This window comes from Halichoerus grypus, chromosome 14 (assembly GCF_964656455.1).
Source record: "Halichoerus grypus chromosome 14, mHalGry1.hap1.1, whole genome shotgun sequence".
Lineage (NCBI taxonomy): Eukaryota > Metazoa > Chordata > Mammalia > Carnivora > Phocidae > Halichoerus > Halichoerus grypus.
In genome coordinates, this window is record NC_135725.1 from 81,298,870 (window position 1) to 81,321,638 (window position 22,769).

Consider the following 22,769-nt stretch of genomic DNA (forward strand, 5'->3'; position numbering starts at 1 on the left):
AGCTCAGGTCATGATCCCAGAGTCCTGGGATGGAGCCCCGTATCAGGCTCCCTGATCCTCCCTCTGACCCTCCCCCCTCTTGTGCCCTCTCTCTCTCTCTCGAATAAATAAATAAAATCTTTAAAAAAAGCAACATTTTTCCAAGAAGGGAGTCTTAGACCTTTCTAGAGGCCACAGGGGTCCATGGCCCCCCCAAAAGATAAAGGACTCATGCACCGGGCACTCAGGCCACTCTTGCCTCCTCTCCCTCACAAGGTCAAGGTGTCATGTTGTCAAGGTGACCACATCTGCACTGAACCCGCCTAATCCTCATGCCCAGCTGTATGCAGGGCTCAGGGGAAGGAACTTCTAGAGGGAGGAGACCCTGCCCCCCAGGAGCTCCTGGGCTTGTTGGGGGTTGGGGCAAGGGGAGAAAGACTTCCCTCCAAGGAGGGAGCAGCCATTTCTCCTGTAGAGTCCTGATCCTGGGACAGCTTCTTGCAGAAAATGGCTTTGGATTTGGGCCTTGAGAGTCTTGAAGTAAGAGGCATGGGGAAAGCATGTCAGGCCAAGGGAGCAGCGGGAGCAAAGGCGTGGAGACAGGAAGCCTGGGGCACAGGTGGTGAATGTGGCAGTGGTGGTAGGAGGGAGGGCAGAGGGGAGGAGGGGAGTGGGAGTGGGAGGAGGGGAGTGGGGGCTTGCACCCTGCGCTGTCAGCCAGGGGACCGACCACGGTGAGGGTTTCAGCAGCCGAGTGACGTCATCAGGTTTGGGATCTGGGACAGTCCCTCTGGCTGCTGGATGGAGGGAAAGCTGGAGAAGGTGGGGCTGGAGGCTGGGTGGCCATCGAGGAGACTGGGTGGTCCACCGGTGGGGGGCGCGGAGGTCTAAAGTGAGCCCAAACGGAGGGGCCTCAGGGAGGTAGGAGCGGGAGTTGTCCCAGCTGTGGAGTTAGGTGGGGTGGGAGGACCTGGAGACCTCAGACACTGGAGTCTGACCAGCAGCGTTTGAAGCCTGGTTCTGTCGGTTGTTGGCTGCCTGGCCTAGGCGTGTGGATTACATTCTCAAAGGTTCACTCCCTCGTCCAAGGCACATGATGATAACAGCATCCACTGGCAGGGTGGCGTGGGTGTGACAAGGGACAATGTGTTTAAAGCTCAGCACAGTGCCTGGCACAGAGTAAGTGGTGGACATGCCCCAGCCGTGACAGGTTGTTTTTTTTAAGATTTTATTTATTTATTTATTTGCCAAAGAGAGAGAGAGAGAGAGGGAGAGCACAAGCGGGGGGAGCAGCAGGCCGAGGAGAAACAAACTCCCTGCTGAACAGGGAGCCCGATGCGGGACTCAATCCTAGGACCCTGGGATCATGACTTGAGCCAAAGGCAGACGCTTCACCGACTGAGCCACCCAGGCGCTCCACCATGACAGTTTTTATCACCAGTGATAAAAGAGATGGTTCTGGGGACCCATTAGACCGGAGAGCCAGCAGGGAGAAGAGAGGCCAGTTGGTAGTCTCAGATCAGCACTGAGGCCCGGGCCTCTGCACCCGCATCTGAGACCAGATCTGCCTGGCGTGGGCCCTGGGCGCTGCTGTCTTCCCCTTGTCCCAAGGGCTGGGCCAGGGCTGCCTCCTCCCTGACCTCACATCCTCCACCCAGCTTTCTCTCAGCAAGGCCTCCTCTGGCCCCTCAAGTGCAGCCCCTCCCTCCCCGCCCAGGAAGGGTCAAGCAAAAGGTGCATCTCTTTCTAACACCTCTGGCCACATCTGACCCAGGTCTTCCCCTCCAGGAGTTCCCAGTGATGGGAGATGTGGAGAGTGAGAGGGGTGCCCAGAGAGATGACCGTAGGACTTTGATTCCAAGTCCCAGAGCAGGAAGCATCTAGACCAGCATCCTGCATCTAGCATCCAGGAGCCCTCGCTTAGCAGGGAAGCGGGGGACAAGGTGGGCAGGGGACCAGAGCAGTGTCTTCAAACCTACACCTTCCCACACTCCCCTGGACCCTCACTGGGCACTCCCATACCCCACGTGGCCTCCCTGTCTCCCCAAGGGCGAGGGGTTCCAGTGTTCGTGTGCTGCACAGGGCAGTGGGAGCCCACTGACGCTGGAGAATAAATTTGCCATGTTTTGTAGAGCATGCGGCAGCATATTTGGGGGGTTTAATCTTCTTAATAAATCGTTCTCAGATTGTACACTATTAAACCCCTGGAAAATTCATGAGCACGCTGGGAATAGAGACCTCATCGGGAAGGTTTGACATGAACAACCCAATAAACGCAGCTTCTAAATTGGGTCAGGGAAGCCTCCAAGGCCTAGAGAGAGGACATTCCCGCTCGCTTGGCCCTCCCCAGGCCTATAAATTAATCATGCACACAAAGGGGACCTTGTCCTCTCTTGTCCACTGACCCAGCCCCACTCCCACCTCAGCTGCAAACAGAGCTCCCGGTGAGGCCTTTTAGCTTCTGTGCTTTGTTATTCCTGTGTCTCCAAAGCAAGGTGGGTGTACATTTCAGCAAGAGAGATGTAGGTTAGATAGGGGGAAGAACATCCTGGCTGACCGTGGGGTGGTGTGAAGTCCCGGAATGGGCTGCTCAGGGAACTCAAGGAGACTCTTTTCTTTAGGGCTTTTAAGACCTGGCAGGCTCTGTCTCCCATTGGCACTCTGGGGCCACTGCCCCATGACAGCAGTGACCAGAACAGACATTGCCCCAGGGTCTGGTGGCAGGAGCCAGGCTGCAGAGTGCCTCCCTCTGGGCCATCTTGCGGCATTTATCACCCACCTGGCCTAAGAGGCCCAGCTGATTAGACACGGGGCCAACATCCTCTAGACCCAAACCCTCACCATGGTCTAACCACATGGCATTTGGAAAAGGGAAGTCAAGTCTCTTTGTGGTTCCTAGGCTGCTGTGAAATCTCAGTGGGTCCCCTCCCTTCCCTAATGTCCTTTGCCTATTGGAATCCTACTCAAAGTCCTGGCCCAGATGCTACCTCCTCTTTGAAGCCTTCCTTGATCTCCACCTGCCCTACCAGTCAGAATCAGTTCCTGCCTTCCTTATGCTTCCTTTGCCTTGGGTCCTTGTTGGTGGGATCCTGCGGGAGTTCATGTGTCCTACCAGACGGTCGGCTTCCTGAGAACAGGGACTGTGTCTGAGCCCCCTTGGGCTCAGACAGTGTCCCTCACAGGACGGTGCTAGTATTTGCATGGGTTTTCACATGCCAGATCCTGAACACCCCATGCCAGCTGTGGGAATCCTGGGCTCTTGAACCAGGAGTAGGGGGGCACAGAAGGGCCGGCACAGGAGGGAGTCCCCGGCAGGCCGTGGCTGACCCTGTCTTCATTCACTTGGTTCTGACATTTCACAAGTCTTTATTCATTTTTCTCTGAGCCTGCTTAAAGCCCTCTGATTCTGCAGGTCTTTGGAGGAAAGTGAAATGGGCCTCAAGTGTACACATGAGCTGCCTCAGCCTCAGGCGTCCCCTTGCACATGGAAACCAGCCCTATCCTAGCACAAGCCTGGGCAGGTGCAGCCTCTGTGAGCATTTTGGAAGGGGTGACGTGTAGGTCTGAGGCTGGGCGGGCAGTGTGTGTGTGGGGGGGGATGTTCACTGTCAGCATCAGAGAAAGGAGGGAGGCCCTGATGGGGGGAGGGAGAGACCTTTCTCCGGGGAGAGCACATTTGGGAGGTGTTCCTGGGTAGCCCAGCAGACCATAAGGGGAGGGGGTGGGTCCCAGTGGAACAGGAGAAGGCAGTGGACAGCCCCGAGGGTGGGGGAGCCCTTTCTGGGGCTGCCTCTGGCCCCAGCCCCAGTCCCTAGTCCCCATGGGCTAGGAAGAAGCTATTCCTCCACCCTTGTCCCCGGCACATGGCCCGGGCCGCTCCTTACTGACTCGGGCCTCCGAGGTATCCTCAGCCCCTCAGCCAACATCTGGCTCTGGCTGAGCTGCGGGGCCCCACGTGTGTCAGGGGCTGTGTGTGTGTGTGCACGCACGCGCGTGTGTCAGGGAAGCAGGTGGCCCAGTCAATGCCTCGGGAGGTCAGCAGGTGGAGAAAGAGAGCCGTGAGACCCGTGGGGTCAAGGAGGCCTTCGGGCTGTTCATTGGATGGCACTAATTCAGTGCCTAAAAATAATCCCGGACTCCCCACAGCACTTCAGAATTTTCCAAGCTCTTTCAGACCTGCAAACTCATTTCAGTCTCCCACAGCCCGGGAGGAAGTGAGTGCCATTCTTATTCGACCACGGGGAAGACAGAGTTCTAGAGCAAATTTGTGGAGAGCCGGCCGCTAGCTGGTGGTTGAACGCAGGCTGGAGCCCGGGTCTCTGTGGCCCCAGGTTCCACGTGGCCTCCTGCAGCCCTGCTGGGACATGGAGTGAGGGGGACATCGGCTCTGCTTGCAGGGCAGAAGGCCGTCGGCTGGGGGGAAGGTTGGGTGGCAGAGGAATGGGTACAGTGGGGTAGTGGGGAGTTCTGAAGGGGTGGGGACTTCCTGTGGGGCTACTTTGCAGCCAGGCCTTGGGGGAGGAAGGGTTCCCACAAGCAGAGGGCGTGTGGCAGGGGGGTGGACGCGGTCCAAACCCAGGGCACTCGTGGGTGAAGACGGACAGTGGCAGGCATATTTGGGCCCAGCCAGCTTGTGAAGCCTTGACACCCCCCTGCCCCCCAAAAGCCAGAGCCGCTCCTGCAGGGCCCGGCAGGCCCTCGGAGCAGGACAGTCACATTTGGAGAAGCCTGCTGTCGAGGACCCTGTGGGCAGTCCCAGGCGCAGAGGTCTCTGGGGGGGACACACCGTGACCGCACCAGCCCCTGGCTGCACCCCAGAGGTCCCCTCTCTGTCCCCATTCTCCTGGCCCGATCTCCTGCCCCCACCCACTTTTATTCTCCTGGTTGCATAAAGAAGAGAGAAACTTGCCTCTTCAGATGGCAAAGTGACTGAGGAGAGGAAGACAATCGGAGGGAGAGAGGTGGTTGCCACGGAAACTGTAAAGCAGAAGCAGAAACTTTCAGGAGCTGGACCAGGGAGGACAGCAGACTTAGTGGCCCCGAGGGCCGCGGGCATTGGTGGGGGGGAACGGGACACCAGGCCAGCCTGCAACGTCCTCTGCTCCGTGCCCCACACCGGCTGGGCAGTGCAGGGATCTGGGCGCCCGGGGGGCAGGAGGGCCGCCTGGTGGCTCCGCGCCTCCGGGTGAGGTAAGCAGCTTGTGATCCGAGGAGGAGCCTGGGCTTTCTGTCCAGATCCCCGCACGGTTCAGAGGCACCAGTCAAACTTAGCCCGGAGGAGCACCGAGGTTCCCTGCAGGTCTTTGCATGATGTCTTCCTTCACTGTCAGAACATGCAGAAATGACTTGGCCCCGGACCGGACCGTTTACAAGGCAGCTTTCTGCATGTTGCCTCATGCAAGCCCTGTGATAGTCCTGGGCAGGACAGTGTTCATATTCTACAGGGTGGGAGGATGAGGCCCAGAGAGGGGAAGGGATTTGCTCCTGGTCACACAGCCGGGCACTCCCAGGGATGGGATTCCGACCCCTAACGTGCTCAGCTCTCCCTGTATCCCTGTCACTTTTTTTTTTTTTTTTGAGTGGGTAGCTCCGCCTCGAGCTATGTGCTCCCTGTAGCCTCTAGACCTTTCTCATCCCTCACGTTAGTAGTACTTCCTCTGGGTCATTGCCAGTTGCTTCCTGTACAAACCTAGGGAAGTTGCTTCTCTCTGAGGCTTGATTTCCCCATCTGTAAAATGGGCTTATAGTACCTTCGGCCTTTAAAGGTGGCTGTGAGTGAGACTACTCCAGTCAAGCACTTGGCACAATGCCTGGCACAGAGGCTACCCTCGGAAATCTCTGCGGGCTGCACCCGAAGCTGGCAAGTACCCAGTGGGGTAAGCAGGGCTGGCATGCGATGTGCTGTATTTCAGAGAAGTTTCTTTAACTGTGAGATGGGTCTGATGAGTTCCTGCCTTCCTCGGGCAGTTAGAGAGGTAGAGGAAGATCCCGTCTGTGGAGTCTATGGAAACCCTCGAGGCTGGGTGGGAGAAGCACTAGAGTCTGCAGCCCATTCTTCAACCTGGCCACCAGGGCCCCCGTGGGCACTGGACAACGCAGCCTATGTTGTCTCTGCCAGGAGTCTCGCCATTAGGGAGGGCGGGAGGGGAGTTGGGGACCTGCCCAGTTAGTCCGGAGTGCGAGGCTCAACCTGCTCGAGGTTTGGGTCTGAAACGAGCCCTTGGAATCCCACGTGGCCTCGTGGGCCTGCTCCCGAGTTGGAGCCAAGCCTTAGATTTCTCCGGGGAGAGGCCAGTGAGCCAAATGTATCCTGAACCGGCAGAAAGGCAGCATGCTCGGTGTGAAAGGTAATGGGGGAAATTTATCGGGTGGGCTATAAATCACAGAACGAAAGCACTGAAACTTGTGCGGAAGAAAATTAGTAAGTCCTGAGCTGTGACTTGTTTGTGGGGGGGCGGAGGGCATTTGGCCCCCTTTGGCTTCATGGGGCTCAGAGGCCCAGAGGTCTGGGGACTCCAGTGCACGTTCATGTGTATGGTGCTTTCCCGCATTCAGGACCGTGACACGCTTCCCCTCTTGATTGGCAGCCGCCACGTGCCGGCCCCGGGCCGGGCACCGGGGTTATGATGTGAGCCAGGCGGGCAGGCCCTGCTCCTTGGGGAGGGCGGCGTGCCAGGAGAGGCAAATGTGACACGAATCACCAAACCACAGATATTATTGCACGATGCGGAGGGCTCCCTGGAGGAAAGGTATGGGCGGGGGGCCCGGAGAAAATGGGGTGGGCAGGCCTTGGGGGAGAAGCAGTGAGGTTGGGGTGGCAAGGGAATGGTTTCTCCGGAAACGAAGAGGGAGTGGGAATGGGCCAGGCCACTCACGAGAGCCGGGGTGGGGGGATGAGCTGGGATGGGTGTCCACAGGCGAGCAAGGCCAGGGTGGCTGGGACAGAGGGCTGCTTTGTGGAAAAGCAGCTTGAGGAGGGGCTGTGGGTGTTCCCAAAGCCAGAGATGGTGGCGATCTGGATTTGAGTCACGATAGTGGAGAGAGGTGGACAGACTCAAGTTAGTCTTTGGAGCTAGCGACAGCCTGCTTCACAGAGGAGCTCAGAGCCTAGGAAGCCTGTGTCCTCCGAGTGGGAACAGTGGGGGCAAAGACACAGAGAACTGGGGGCTGGAGGACTGGGGACCAGCGCGGCTGAGGCCGCGGCGAGATCTGAGGTCGGGGACTGGGCCAGCACCCAGTGACCACCCCCCGGGCTGGGAGTAGAAGCTAAGGGCCCTCCTCATTGCTATAGCATGCCTTTTTACAAACAAAATGACCCAAGGACAGGAGAGGGGAGACCATCTGTGGCAGCAAGGGGTCACCATTAGGAGCCAGGCTACGTGAGGTCGAGTCCCAGGTCTGCCACAATCGCCTTCCTGTGCCTGTGTAATGGGTGAATAATAGTGTCCACCTCTTAAGGGTGTTATATGGACTCACTGACTTAATACTGCCTGCCAGAGAGGAAGCTCTGTGTTGGGGTGATTAACTGGGTCCTGTGACCTTGGGCAAGGTCCCCCCTCTGGGCCTTGGTTTCTCCTGGCTGGTCTCTGCAAACACGTCAGGGGAAGGCTCTCTCTGATCTCTGTGGTGCCAGCAAGTGTCCAGCTCCTGAGGGTAGCCAGAGTGCGGCACCAAGCTGGGAATGGGACCGTGTCCCTCCCAGCCCTGTAAGGGGACACCAGGCCTACTGGAGCTGTAAGGGGATATTTTAATCAGCCCAGGACCTGGTGAGGTCGCAGGGCACACAGAGCAGGACAAAGGGGGCCAGTCAGGGCTGCTGCCCGACCTGAAGGGACCTGCTGGGCCCCAGAATCTAGATCGTCTTTGGGGAGCTGGGGAGGACGGTAGAAGCCAGGGGCTTCTCTGAGGGACGAGTACCATGGGCAAACTTTGTTGTTCTCCATTCGGAGCCTCAGTTTCCCCATCTGTACTGTAAGGCTTGGGATCCCTGCCTGCCTACTGCACGCGGAGTGCTGACAAAGGGACAGGAGACAGGTGGCGGTTGGGAAAAGGCTTATGACACCATTGTTGGGGGCTGGAGTCCCAGAACCCATACAGAGCTGGAGATCTGAGAGAGAGAGAAGGGGGCCAGTGTGGCCAGGGTGAGCTCACTCCCGGCTGGTTAAGAATGCAGACTCCTGGGCTCTTCCCAGGCTGGCTAAACCAGACTCTCCCTGGCAGGCCTGGGCATCTGCATTTTAACCTGTTCTCCGCGGCAGTGAAGCATCTCCAACCTGAGAACCCAGGTTCTGCGCCATCCCCTTTGCTCCGGTGGGCATAGGGGCCCAGAGAGGGTGGGGAGGGCCAGTCCACGTCACTCAGCAGATTGGAACCCTGTGCCATGCCACCCTGGGGATCTCAAGGGGCACAGCCCTCCCTGTGGTGGCACCAGGGCCAAGGACTTTGTCCTAGGGCTCTACAGCCCAGTAGGGGGCAGCACCACGGGCTACTCCAGAGGGCTCCAGGCTGCTCTGTGGGCCCTGGGGCTGGCAGGGCCTGGAAGGAGCCCTTTGGGGAGGGGGAGATGTGGGCCTCAGTGGGAAGACGGGTCTGTGTGTGCATGGGAGCCCGTGTGAGGGGGCTGGCTGGGAGAGAGAGGACATAAGAAACACAAGGGCAGAGAAAGCAGGTCTAGAAATTTCTGAAGGCTTCTTGCAGCTTCCTGAGGCAGAGGCTACAGGGAAGAGGAGAGGGGCTGTGGGTCAGACAGGCTGCATCGGGGCCTTTGTAACCCAGGTCGCCAACATGCGCTCCCCCCCCCCCCCCCCCCCCCCCGCCCAGTCCGCCTCTTCCCAGCATCCTCTGGGCTTTCTAATAAAGGTCAGCCAGAGGTCAGCCCCCCCCCCCAACCTAGGCATTTTAGCCAGGAGGGATGTGGGGGCGGGGCTGAAGCTCAAACTCCAGCCCCAGCCCTCCTACTGGCTCCTCCTTACTGTGCCTGTAATAGCTTCCTCTGCTCCTGGGAACCGAGGGAGGACCCTGGGCAAGTCCCAAGCCCTCTGAGCCCTGGGTCAAGGGTGGACTGACCACTAGATCCCTGAAGGCCTTCTGCAATTCCTAGTTATGGGAAGGCACCGGCACTTGTAGACTTTCTGAGGACGCGGCAGGGGTGGGGGTGGGGGGGGGGGCGGGGATGGTTTGATAGTGAGCTCCCCATCATCAAAGGTATGCCAGATGAGACTGACTGAATTTTGCTTCCTTTTAGGCCTTTGCCTGTGGTCCTGGACCATCCCCCTTTCACACACCTTCTGTCTATGTTAATCATTAATCAGGAGGAGAGCCCCACCTGTGAGAGGGGCGAGTCCCAGCCAAGGGGACTGCTGATTTCCAGGATGACCCTGAACTTGTTTTCCTTGGCCCCAAACTTTTAGCTACTTCCTGTTTGAGCAGGCACAGAAATTCTAGGGCCCCAGCCCTTCCTCCTCCCCTTGGTGGAATTTCCAGACAAAATGCTGTTCCCAGGATGGGGGCAGGGCCGGCATTGTTCTTGCTCTTAAGAGTTGAGGGGTGACAGGTTACAGAAGCCACACTTAATTCTCACCTATGTGGTCCTGGGACACCAGCTTTGGGCTGGGTGGGATCCCCAGGAAAGGCAAGTAAGTGTGAGAACCATGGTTCTGGCCCAGCCTGCCCCTCCTCTAACACCTGCTGTGGTTCCCATTTATGTTCCAGACTGGGCACAGAAGCTCTACGTGTAAGTGCCCAAGGGCCACCCCCCCAGGCCAACTCCATTTTACAGGAGGGGGACAGGGTGGGGGTCTGCGAATGAGAGGGGACTTGCTCAGAGGCACATGGCAGAGCAAAGGCACTTATTCATCCGTTCCTTTCTTCTGTGCCAGCCCCAGGTTAGTCAGGACTTACAGCCTGGCCTCCTGATCGGCTCCAGGTTGCTGCCTGAAAGTCAACTTTGCAGCCTGCTGTCTGTGTGTCCCATGGAGGACAGCCAGGCCCCGACAGGGGGAGTGACTTGCCCCTGGTCCCACAGCTGCCCTTCTTGAGAAAAGAAGGGGGGCTTTGAGCCCAGCTCCCTCTATTCACCTCATTCCCCGAGTGGTGACTGAGTGCTGGTCTGTGCACGGGGGACATGGCTGTGACAGAACTAACAAGGCCCCTGCCCTCATTACAGTTTAGGGGAAGACAGTGAACAACCGAATACACAGATAAGATAGTTTTAGGAAGGGGCGCCTGGGTGGCTCAGTCGTTAAGCGTCTGCCTTCGGCTCAGGTCATGATTCCAGGTCCTGGGATCGAGCCCCGCATCGGGCTCCCTGCTCAGCGGGAAGCCTGCTTCATCCCTCTCCCACTCCCCCTGCTTGTATTCCCTCTCTGGCTGTGTCTCTCTCTGTCAAATAAATAAATAAAATCTTAAAAAAAAAAAAAAGATAGTTTTAGGAAGCAGGAGGTTGAAGAAAATAAAACAGGGCGATGGGACAGCGTGTGGGGATTGGGGCAGAGGCGCTTGAGATAAGGTGGCCAGGGCAGGCCTCTGAGGGTGTGAATTTGAGCCGAGGCCTGAATGACAAGGAGGAGCTGGCCATCTGAAGATCTGGGGTTAGTGGGTGAGGCAGAAGGAAGAGCACATGCAAAGGCCCTGAGGCGGGACCATGTTTGGCATGCTCAGGAATTGGAAAGCTATCCAGCCGAGTCTACAACTATCTTAGCCAGTGGCTCCCCAAGAAAGCTGCTAGAAAACTTTAAGAATATGGATTCTTTGGCCCTACCCACCAAAATTTGGATTCAGTGATGTTGAGAGTGGCGCCCTAGAATCCGTGTCTGAATGCTTCAGTGTAGTTTGTGGGCATCTAGCCTTGCCCCCCACCTGCAGTCCTGCCTTCTAAAGCCGGGCCTTCCCTTAGAGTTGCAGAGTGGGGATCAGAGAGATCTATGACTTGTCAAAGTCAGACGGGCCCAAAGCCGCAGAGCTAGGCCTAGAGCCTGATCCTCTGCCTCCCTGGTCAGGGTTCTTTCTTTACCACTTCATTTCTCCCCTATGGAAGGGCTGCCTGGGTCTCACTGCCACTTGCGTCTACACCTCATACAGCCTGCTCCTGAGACCCACCTCATCCTCTGCTCCAGCCTCATGGTTCTACACATTGCCCCAGCATATGCCTTGCTGGTTTCTACCTCAGGGTCTTTGCTCATGCTGTCCCCCCTCCAAGAATACAGTCTTCTGTTCTCTACCCAGTCAACTCCTACTCAGCCTTCTGGCTCAGTGCCAATGACTCTTCTTCCAGGCAGTCTTCTGGGACTTTTCCCTCCTCTGAATTCCTTAGGGCTGAGTCCAGATCAGAAGGGGTCAGCCACTTTTCCCAAATGCTGCTACCATCTCTCATAGTCAGTCTTACTGAGAGCCTATTCTGGGCTGGTAACTCTGCTGACCAGTTCTGACTATCCTGCTCTCGAGGAGCCCAGAGGAGTCAGAAAAGAAATAGCCCAGAGGGGCAGATGTTAGTCAGTTTACATACAGGGTTTGGATTCGCTATGCTATTTGACCTTCTACAACCTCACAAAGTGTAAGTATCATTGAACCCATTCCGTAGTTGAACTGAAGGCACAGGCAGGTGAAGGCACTAATCTGGGCTCACCCCAAATCCCATACTCTTTCAGCACCCTGCTTAGACGGGAGCTTCCTAGGAGCTGGCTCCTGGGCCAGTTCATCTGTCCTCCTCAGTGGGATCCTGCAAGGGTTGAGCGAGGCCCCTCCTGCCTGGAACCCAGGCCAGTGCCGGCCATGAAGTGGTTCACAGATGACCAGGCAGGCCTGCCTGGGAAGGGAGGGGGCTTTCTGACCTCACACTGGGACCATATGCCACCCCCGCTGGTCACCCAGTGGGTGTAGAGCTGTCTGGGCCCATCAACTGGAAGGGGAGGACGAAGCCCGGAGACCTGGAGCCTCAGCCCCAGGCCTGGGCCCAGAGAAGGAGGGGTTGGGGGCCCACCTGGAGCTTGGCAGCATTTCTGGGTCAGGGCAGGGGGAGGAAGTCCAGGGAGAGAGCTGCTTCAGGCCTGGCCATCTGGGTTGAAATGCTGGCTGCTTGGGTGGGGGTGAGGAAGGAGGGCTGGGGCTGGGGCCTGGAGAGTGGATCCCAGCCTCCCCCAGCCCTGGGACTGGAGCCCTGAGCTTCGGAGGCAGCCGGTCTGGAGCAGAAGCCCAGGGCACCTGTGGGCAGGAGGCAGCAGGCATTCTGGGGGAAAGGGGGCGGTCCAAGGAGTCAAGGGGGAAAGGGGGTCTTGGCAGTTCTGTTTAAGTCCCAAGGTGGCCTTGCCCCCAACACTCACGTGTGACACTGGGCGAGTCACAACGTGTCTCAGCCTCCCTTTTCCATCTGCAGCGAGTGACGCTGCCGTACCCTGACTGCTCTGTGCTGGGGTGTGAGGGGCAATCAGACCCCTGACGGCTGGGGAATTGATGCCGGATCTGGGCAGGGTCCCTGGGGCAGGTGGCTGTTCTGTGAGGCCTCGGCTTCTCCAGCTCCATCACCCACTCTGCAGGTTCCTGCTAGCTCTGACATGCCAGGATTTTAGGACAGGTTGTTGACGTGTACGAAGGAACTACATCTTCTCTGGGCTTCTGGAGGACAGGAGGGAACATATAGGTGCTGGTTTGAGACTGGGGGAAATTTCTAGATCCTGATGGAATCCTGTGGAGGTGGGCTGGGCGGAGATGGAGATGTCTCATCTCTATTTAGCACATGGGAATCTGAGGCTCAGAGATGTCAAGAGGCTTCCTTTAAGTCACACAGCACCCAAAGAAACACAATGACCCTGCCGACTGGCCTTGTGCCCCTGTTAGGGCCCTGGCGTCTCCCAAGGCTCACCCTCAGTCCTGCTTTGAGTGACTTTATTTAGAAAATACACTCCCCAAGGGCTGCGTGTGTGTGTGTGTGTGTGTGTGTGTGTGTGTGTGCAAATACCCACCCTTGACCAGGCCCCCCATTCCCCCTGTGTTGAGAGGGGCAGAGTCATCCAAGTCTGGAGTCGGCATGGCCCTGACGGGGCCATTTTCTGGGAAGGATGTCAATAAAGTTGTTGGTGGCTTTCGGGAGGAAGTCTGGGGAGCAGTGGAGGTGTTGGACAGCTGGCTGGGCCTCGAGTGTGATCTTGCAGGGCCTGTTTGCACCTTCCACTGTGTGGGGAGAGCCCCTGCTCCCCCACATCCTGATGAAGGTCCTGCTCCTGGTCCAGCCTTGCTCCTGGACGCATACTAGACGCTGGAAGCTGTCATTGCTCGCCAGACAGGCCACCTCTCCAGGCTGAGGCTCATGACCCTGACCACTAGCGCCCCCCACCACGGCACCCCCATCCACACCCCTGCCCGGGACATCAGCCACGCAAAGGTTGAGGCTGGCCCGGGAGGCGGATGTGTGCTAGGCTGCCTGGCTAGGGACTTCCCCTGGTCACTGCTGCCTACCCCCGTCCCGACAGGAAACCTGACAGGTCTGAGCCCTCCAGACACCCATTGTGTGGGGCCTGGCGTGGGCTCCAATGTTTCCCCTGTCAGGGCTCCTAACCCTCTTCACCTCCTCCTGTTCCTTGTCAAAGCTGGCTTTTATGGAAAGTTCCAGGCTGTTGCCCCTCCTCCCTCTCTGCATTGAAGTCCTGCTCAGCCTTAAGAACTTTGCTTTTTCCACTTGCCTGGGTTCAAATCCTGACTCCTAGTGCCAGCTGTGTAACCTTGGGGAACTTACCCTCTCTGGGCCACCAATATTTCCTGTAAGCTGAAGGTGGTAACCACCCGCCTCTTAAGATTGTTGTGAGATTTAATGGGATCCTGTGTGTTGAATGCCCCAGATAGGGTCTGGCACGCAGTAAATGCCGAATACGGTTTATCAGTATTAAATCCAAGCTTCATCTTCAGACAGACCTCTCCAGGCCAAACTTCTAGACCTCCTCTGTGGAAAGTCTTGGACTTCTGGGGTCCCCTCCCGGTGTGAGCCCCTCTCCTCCCTGGATGGAATCTAATGTTAGGTGACGGGTTCTTCTTGCTCTTTCCTCCTGGGCCAAATGGCCCCTCAGTAAAGGCCATGCCCTTCTGCCTCGTGCGCTCACCTCTGTCCAGGGTCCTTTGTGGGCAATTGAGGGCTTTTCAGGGGTAATTCTGACAATATGCATTTTTGTTCCTCTCTCACTGACCTTAAACCTAATACCTCAGGAGAATGGGAGAATGCGCTTGGCTGGCCCCCTCACTCTGCAGCTGGTGTCCCTCCTGACCTAACAACCCCCCTACCCCCACCCCAGCCGGTGGTTTACCTGGACTTACAGCCCAGCTTTAAGGCCGCCAACCCCCTCTTCCCAGCAGGGTGTTATTCTTCTCCTGACACCCAGATGCAGATTCTTTGGGTCCATCTCTCCTTGGTCTTCTCCTGTGTCCTCATTATACAACCCAGCTGGTGGGGTGTGGCGGGGGTGGGGAGGGTCTCTCATTGGGCTCAGACTGCTTTAATGAGGTGACGTTTCAGCTGGGTCCTGAGGGGTAAGGAGGAGTTCACCAGATGCAGAAGGAAGAGCTTCATGGCAGCCATCTGACCAGCAGGGCAAAGGCAGAGTGGGAATGAGCGGGGAGACTTTGGGGAGCAGATAGGTAAGGGTCTGGAGTGGGCAGGGGTGCAAGGGGAGGTGGCTGCTTTGTGACAAAGCTTGGTCCTTTTCATTACTCTGTGAGCTCACTTTTGGAGGCTTTAAGGGCACGTGGGGGCTCAGATCTGATTTAGCTGGCCCCTGTCCCTGTGTCTGCACTTACTAAACATGTAGATTCCCAGGCCCCATCTGGAACCACGGAATCAAGTGTCTTGGGGGAACCCAGAAATATCCGTGTTTAATGTACTAGGGTGATTTGGAGGCTCAGGGGTGTGGAGGCGGCAGGCTTGACCCGGACCCAAAGCAGCAGGTTGAGAGGTGGGAGCTGGGCCTATTCAGGAGCCCCTCTGGAGTCCAGAGAGCAGTGGAGAACAGACCACCGACAGACGGCCAGCCCTGTGGGGCCCCAGCTCACAGATCAGCAGGGCCTGGGAAGCCCATGCTGGCCAGGGCAATCACAGAGGGCTTCCCCTTGGAGGGGGAATATTGCAGGAAATGGTGGTGGGGAGGGTGTTTTCAAATGCCCCTCCTCTAGGCTGGGTGGCCTCCAGAAAGGGGACTGGTCCTGTTTAAAGGGAGGAGGCCGCAGGGGCAGTGAAAGGGGGTGGGTGGCTTGCTCCACAGCGGGATTGATTCCAGATGCTCTGCTGGGGTGTGCAGGGAGCAGCCTTTGTCTGCCTGCCTGCCGCCCTGGGGGTCCTGGGACAGGAGGAGGGGCAGGGAGCCCAGGCCCCTTGTCTCCTAGGTCCTGCCCTGCCCCCTGCCTACACAGTACTCAACTGGTCCCTACTCCCGACCCTCCCGAGGCCCGTGGAGATGTTCAGCTTGCGTGGTTGGCAATGTCCACCCCATCCCAAGGCCAGGAATGCAGAAGCTTCTTCCTCTTCAATAGCAGACCCTCTTCCCTCCACAAGGTAGATAAGTTGGGGGCCCATAGCTTCTCCTTGTAGGCGGGGAAACTGAGGCACAGAGAACTTGAGAAGCCCAAGCATAAGCAGAGAGACTCTGCCTGATCTTTGGAGCCCAGCTGTGCTTACTGACGAGGTCCGGAGCTCCTGGCTACTTCCCCCCTCCCTCTACACCAGACAACTAAATCTGCTAGTTGGGGATGCCAGGTCAAGACCACTTGTCTCAGCCACTGATAGTCTGTTGGCAGGGAACCTCTCATCCCCTCAAGGGGAGGCCAGACCCTGGTTGATCAGGGCATTCCTGCTTTGGGAAGGAAACTGGGCCTGATGAACTCCAGGCTCTGGGTACAGGACTGATGGCCCCACCCTGAGCTGGACTTCCTGGGAGCCTTCCACCCACCAAAACTGGTGGACCTGGCTGCAGAGGTCATTCTTTCTGGAAGTGCCAAGGTGTGGGTAGGTGGCTGCAAGAGCCCCACCTGAGTGGGGAGGCCAGAGGAGGATGCATACAGCTTTTCTCTGGGGCCTCTGCTCTGGCAAGGGACGCTCCTGCGCAGTGTTTGCTATTGAGAATGAGCTAGAGCACTGCTTAACCCAAAGGAGGTTAACGGTGTCCTTCGAGGCACCGTGGTTTACCATCTGCCCCAGGGACTGGCCGGCATTCTGGAGAGAGGGGCCAGCGGGGGTCTTTGGACAACCTAGATTGGGTTTGGAGGAGCATACCCCTCCTGCCCCTCCCCCCTGGTCCTGGGAAGGCGCCTGGCTTCCAGCTGTGATCCAGGCTCTCCTGACCTGGGGGCCCTCCCCCCTGGCTGAGGGAGCCAGGGAGGGGGCGCTCTTTGTGAGGTGCAAAACGTGGCCTGGATTTCTGCCGAGACTGCCCCGCCCCCTTCAGGGCCCCACCTTTCTGGTCCGGAGAACTTCCAGACTTGTCTCCATCACCCACGGATGACTCTCCCTCAAGCACACCCCTAAAACTGTGTGTTGGGAGCCCCAGGCTAAGACCACTTGCCTCTGCCGTTTTTCTGTGTGACTGAGGCCAGTCAGCCCTCCCTGTCAGGGCCTCAGTTTACCCTTCTATACTTGAGAGAATGAAGCTCAGGCAGGTGGTTGTCTGCATAATTTATAAGATAAATGCTGCTCCGGGGGCAAGTAGGAGGAGAGAGAGAGACAGAGAGAGAGAGAGAGAGACAAGCAAGGGCCAGGATGGTCGGGGAAGGCTGTAGAATTTGGGCCTTAGAAGGATGGCCTTTGGCAGGGCAGACCCTTCTGGGAGTAGCACAAGGAAGAGTAAGAAGGAAGGGAATAGTAGGTGAGGCTGGAGAATGGTTGGGGCCAGATGATTGGAACCCCAAATACCAAGGAAGGGTGTCTGGGCTTGGGGAGCCATGAAGAGTTCTTGAGCTGGGGAGTGACTCAGAGAAGTCTTTCAGCAGGAGGCAATAGAGAGAGTTGGCACCTCTCGCCTCCATCTCCTCGAGGGTTGGGATTCTTCTCCAGGCTTGCCAGAGCTGCTGTGAACGCCCGGGGGAGGAAGACCCCACCGCATCTGTGATGTTCGATTTGGGGAGTGGTCTAGATCATGCCCGGCAAAATGTTCAGATATGGCAAAGCCTGCGAGATACGCAGGTGCTCATTACCTCGCTCTCCTGTTTGTGCGCTTGAGATATACACTGCAATCGTAATTATATACAAATAATATGTGTATCAAACGGAACAATTTTTAAAAATGTAGAGAACAGGCAAGTTTTCTGCGTGAAAGGGAAGTCTTTTCAGCCCCGTTAGGCGGCTAGGGCCGGGAGCTCGCCACGCGGTGTGTTTGCGGATCCATACTCAGTCCAGTGAGCTTGGGGCAGAAACGCGCCCTGCGCTGTCAATCTCGTTCGGACCCTGAAAAGGTGACCGGTTTCGCAGCGCGGTCCCCGCCTGGCCGCCTGGCCGCCTGTCGTGCACCCTGTCTGGCGCCCGCGATCGCGCGCACGCGGGTGTGCACCGTCTACACCCGCGGGCCGGCTGGAGCGCCCCGTGCGTCCCGAGGTCGGGCCACGGCTCTGGGGCGCGAAGGGTGCGGACGGTGACCCTCCTGGGGACCTGCCTGGGGTCCCGGGGCACTCCGGGCCGCCTCGCCCCGCCGACTCCAGGCCGGGATTTCTCCCGCACTGACTTTCCGGGCCGGTGCCAGCCCGGCCTCCCGGTCCCAGGCCCCCGCGGCGGGGCCGGCTGCTCGGGGAGGGCGGGGGCGGGAGGAGGAGTTTGAGCGACTTTGTGGGGCAGCCGCGGCCTCGGCGGCGCCCGCTCCAGCGCGCGGGAGAAGGCAGGGACGCCCGCCGGGCGCGCCGGAGCGGGCGATGGGGCCCGTGTGAGCGCGCCCAGGCCCTGCCCGGTGCCCGGCGGGCGGCAGCATGTCCGCGGGCGGCAGCGCCAGGAAGAGCACCGGGAGGCCCTCCTACTACTACCGGCTGCTGCGGCGGCCCCGGCTGCAGCGACAGAGGAGCCGCTCCCGCAGCCGGACCCGGCCCGCCAGGGGTAGGCGCCACCCCGACCCCTGACCCCTGGGCTCCCCCTGCTGCCACCTCGCCACCTGATGCCAGGAAATGCCAGGGACCCTGGATCTTTCGGTCTGTTTAGCCGGGTCTCCCCCCCCACCCCGCGCCCCCCATCGCCCTTTCTGGCTGCCCGTTACTGTGTCGGCTTGATCCCCATCCCCGCAGCTTCTCCCTCATCCGCCGGCGTCCTGGGGAATCCGAAGCTCTAGTCTCCCCTTGTGCCTTGTGCAGGGAAAGGGGAGATTGCGATTCGGGGTTGTCTTTCTTCGCTTCTCAGATGCCACCTCCTATTCCCCTGTGCCTCAGTTTACTCAGCAGCCTGGCAATGAAGTAATCCTGAGTGGATCTTGGCTTTTCCTCACTTTGCCTTCAGGGCCCTGGCCTCCCAGCTTAGGGTGGGGGGCCCGTCTCAGCGCCCCTACATACCTTCTCTCCCCAGGGACTTAACAGGCTTCCCCACCTCTTGGGTGGAGGGACAGGTGGCTGGACTTCAGAGGGTCCTGTCCCAGGAGTCCTTGGCTCCAAAGCCAAGATCTGCCTGGGACCCCTCCGAGTGGATGATGGGCCCACCTCCTTTGAAAAATTTCTCTCTTTCAAGCCCGGAGGCAAGGCAGGGAGGAGGGGAAATGGGAGCAGCATTTTCTTTTTTCCAGTAACAGGATCCTCAGTTGGAAGCGCATGTGATCCAGGAGGCTGCCTTTTGGGCCCGGTGGGGGCCAGGCCTTCCTTCCGAGGTTGGGTGGGATGGAGTTTGGGGAGGGGGCTCCTGGAAGGAGGAAGCCAGAAGGGGTCCTGGGGAGGCCAGGGTCCCTGTCAAGGGGCTCAGGACCGCTGAAGTGCCGGTGGGTGGTGGGTGGTGGGTGAGAGGGAGGAGGGTGGTTGGTAGCGCCCAGCGGGACCGGGGCCGAGTTGGTTCTCTTGGGAAACGGGAAGGCTGGTCCGGTGCTGAGCTTGATCGGGCAGCGGTTTGAGCAGATCCGTGCTTGGGATCCGGCAGACCTGAGGTCAAATCCCCACCCTCCCGGGTGCTGGCTGTGTGGCTCGGGCCCTGTGGTGTTCCTGCTGAACCTCAGTTTCATCGTCAGCTTGAGGGTAAATCAGACAGTACGCGTTCATTTGCTTTTCCCCAGAATGGGGAAGATTTTTCCCACAGTCAGGGCTGAATAACAATGTACAAGGCTTCCTCAGGAAGTAGTGGGTTCCTGAAGTAGTGAGTTCCCCATGCCTGGATGGGTTCAAGCTGAGACTGGAAGTGTGCACAGGTGTGTGCTGCAAGTTCAGTCCTCAAGAGTCTCTCGAGGCCTGGGGTCCACCTCCCCTTGTCTTCCTTGAAGTGGCCTCTGTCTACCCCCCCCCCCCGCCCCCGCCCCATTCCATGCTTAGCCTGAGAGACTAGAGATCTGGGTTTGAGCACTGAGACTTTGGGCAAGCCACTTCTCTTTTCTTTCTTTTTTTTTTTTTTTTGATTTTATTTATTTATTTGATAGAGACACAGCGAGAGAGGGAACACAATCAGGGGGAGTGGGAGAGAGAGAAGCAGGCTTCCCGCTGAGCAGGGAGCCCGATGTGGGGCTCGATCCCAGGACCCTGGGATCATGACCTGAGCCGAAGGCAGACGCTTAACGACTGAGCCACCCAGGCGCCCCGCCACTTCTCTTTTCTGAGCCTCAGTTTCTTGAGCTGTAAAGGGGGCTAGCAGGACTGGTAGGACTCAGTGAGGAAATGGGTTCATGCTTTGAGAAATGGGAGTTGTACAAATGCCCAGTAATGCTCAGGGCACCCTGAGGCCTCCACCCCTCCCCTCTCCTTGCAGATGGCCTGCGTGACCTCCTCTGCACCTCCGTGCCCTTCTGTTCCTGACTGCAGATGCTCAGAGAGAAACGGAAGTCCCCCTCCTGCTCAGCTGACTGGGCAGGAGACAATGTGTCCAGCGGTCACCTGAGCCCCAGCTTCCAGGCCCCTCCTGTGCAGGAGCCCCTGCTTTGTGTTGCAGCCTTGAAGGAGCTCAAAGCCTGCAGGGAGTGGGGAGGAGACTGTCACTGAAGTTCCATCTGGGGAAATCAGGGAGAGCTTCGCAGAGGAAGTGACATTTGGACAGCAGAGGGAGTGGTTGAGTCAGATGTGTGTTCAAGCCCCAGCTCTGCACAGAACTGTCCTTGGGCCAGTTACCTCGCTTTGGCCTAGTCTGGTAAATGGGTGTAGTGACGGCAGGGTCCTTTACGGGTGAGAGCAAGTGCACAGAAAGCTAGAAGCCCGTGCTGTCTGGCACTTGGGCCAGAGTTGAGCAGGAGCTGTTGGTGTTCTTACTCTGGGCAGAGGAACAGTCTGGAAAAACAGGGAGAAGGAAAATGTCTTGGGCATTGTAGGGAGAGCTCATCCTGGGGTGGAGGAGGGGAAGGGCTTGGGAGGGGGGATAGTGGGGAGCAGTAGTTTGGGCTGGAGAGAGGGCCTTGAGTGATGGGGAGTCATGCATGGGGATGAGAGCTGCCTGGCAGGGTGAAAGGTGGAGGCTGGGGGCCCCTTGCCCACCTAGAGCAGCCACTGATCTCCCCCTCCACTAAACCCCCAGATCCTGGCCTCTGCCCCCAGGGCCACCCCTCTTCCTGAGGCCAGTGCCCCAACCTAGGTGGCAACTCACGTGGGGGGAACCACCCTGTGGCCTTGGGCGGGTCCCTGCTGACCTCAGGCGGCACAGTCTCCCCATCTGCGTGGGGGCTTGGTCCCATAGTGCTGACATCAGACCCCAGAAGAGGGGGTGGTATCTAGCACCCCAGCCCCGATCACCCACGCCCCTTGCTCCACACCCATTCTGGCCTCTGTCACTAGCGAGGAAGGACAGTGACTGAGAACTCCGGGGGAGTGTGTTTGTCCAGAGACAGAAAAGTGCAGGGAAGAGTTGGCTGGAGGCAGGTGCACAGCCGGCCGGGCCTTGGAGAGGGTTGTGGCCAGGCTGCCACCTCTGAGGAAGCCCCCTGTCCACTGCCCCCACAGCCCCCTGGAGTGGTGGCAGGCGGCTCCCTGTGGACTTGAGAGCAGGACTTGGTCCTTGCCCAGGGCTGCAAGTGACGGACAGTGTCCACAGTCCCGCCCCACCGCCCCGGGCTTTGAGCAAAGGGGGGCACTAAGCAGGGCTCTTCCTTCTCGGGGCCCTGATCTCCCCATCCGAGGAATAGGCAGAGTGAGATCTGCCATTGACAATGACCAGAAGCAGGGTGGAGACAGTGACCTTTAGATGGCAAGGGTCATCTGGCCATTTCACATTGGGCTTTGTGACCCTAAGTCCACTTGAAGGCTAGGTATGGTCCATGGATATGAGGGGGGCCTGTCCCCAGTAGAGTGTCACCAGCCAAGGTGCCTTCCCACTTCCCCCTACCCCAGGTCAAGAAAAGTTTTATCTGTCTGTCTGACTTATCTGTCCCCCCAGGGCTGCTGGGAGGAAATGCAGGTTTTCCCCTCACTCCAGATAAGGTCTGGCCCATCTACCCAACTAGCAAACATGTCTTGAGCACCTACTATGTGCTGGGCTCCAGCCTGGGCACTGGGGGCACATGGAGATTAATGGCACATGCTCCCAGCCCTCCCCAAGCCCCCAGATGGTTGAGGAGGCTGACTTGTTGAGGTTCACGGGGGCACAGAGCCCTTTTGGGAGTACAGAGCCATAGTTAGTGGGAGACAGGTTCTACTCCCAGCTCAGCAATGAGCTGGTTGTGTGACTGGTTGTGTGACTCTGGGCCCCTCCCAGGGTCTCAGTTTCCCCCTCTGTCGAGCAGGACTTATGCCCTGCTGCCTGACAGGTCAGGAGACCTGGAATGCCCATACGCATACTCATCAGAGGCTCTGATTCTTTTCGTTCTGTTTTCACCCGAGTTTTTTCAGGTGCTAACCCTAACCCGCCTGCACGCTGGGGACTTGGTGGATGTATTCTCCTGAGATGGTCGGTTCCTCCTCCACATCCATACATAGCCCCATTGTATGGCCCTATATTTTGGTGGCTGTGTGATCCCTCTCCCCTATCCCCAGGCCCCTTTCCTTTCAGGGTGTGCTGGAGTCTGTCTGAGGAGCCCTCTGGAAGGGTTTCCCAGGAACACCCCAGCACACTTGGAGGAATGCAGACAAGAGTGGTGGTGGTACCCAGGAAGGCTGGGGCTGACCTCCTGAGGGGATGGTCCCCTCCCGGTGCTTAGACGTGGCAGCTGAGTGATCCAATCCCTGGTCAAGATGAGGACACTGAGGCGCAGAAGGACCTTCCTAGAACTAGGTGTGGAACCCAGGGCTGCTGGCCCCCAGGAAGATGGTGACATGGTTCGGGAGGGTGCTGGTTTGTCACAGCTGCTTCCCAGTTGGGAGTGATGGCCAGGGAAGGGCCTGTGTGCCCCCACAGGGAAGGACAGGGGCTGGGACCACTCCATACGGACCCTGGCTTCACTGAGACTTGCCGAGATGCCCTGTGGGCTGGCAAGCCCCTGAGGGTGGGGGATGGTTGTATCTTTTGTCCCCTTGCCCCCCATCTTCAAATGTACCCCCAAGAGCCCAAGGCCCAACTCTCTGCCCCCAACTTGGTTGCAACCTCTGAAATTGTACATTTATCCTTTCCTGCCTCATCTCTTCATTTGTTCCTGCTGAGACACAATCCTCCTTTGGGGCTTAACCCCAGCTTCTGCAGGCCCTCCTGGTCCTTACATACCTCAGGAGCTAGGAGGCTCACTCCCTTTCATGGCCTG

General features: G+C 58.2%; 1 protein-coding gene across 9 annotated transcripts in view; it reads left to right on the plus strand.

The window, feature by feature from the left end:
* Positions 1-22,769, plus strand: part of DAB2IP (DAB2 interacting protein) — a 187,654-nt gene that overhangs the window by 46,332 nt on the left and 118,553 nt on the right. For 2 of the 9 annotated variants that reach the window (XM_036107801.2, XM_036107799.2), the window contains exon 1: positions 17,801-18,028. The exons of 5 other annotated variants lie outside the window; for them this stretch is intronic. In XM_036107801.2, coding sequence (XP_035963694.1) covers positions 17,905-18,028 — 124 coding nt within the window. In that variant the 5' untranslated portion in view covers positions 17,801-17,904. Of the gene's footprint in view, positions 1-17,799; positions 18,029-22,769 lie in introns of those variants that run through there. 2 more of the 9 variants (XM_036107803.2, XM_036107798.2) reach the window with 2 other exon arrangements.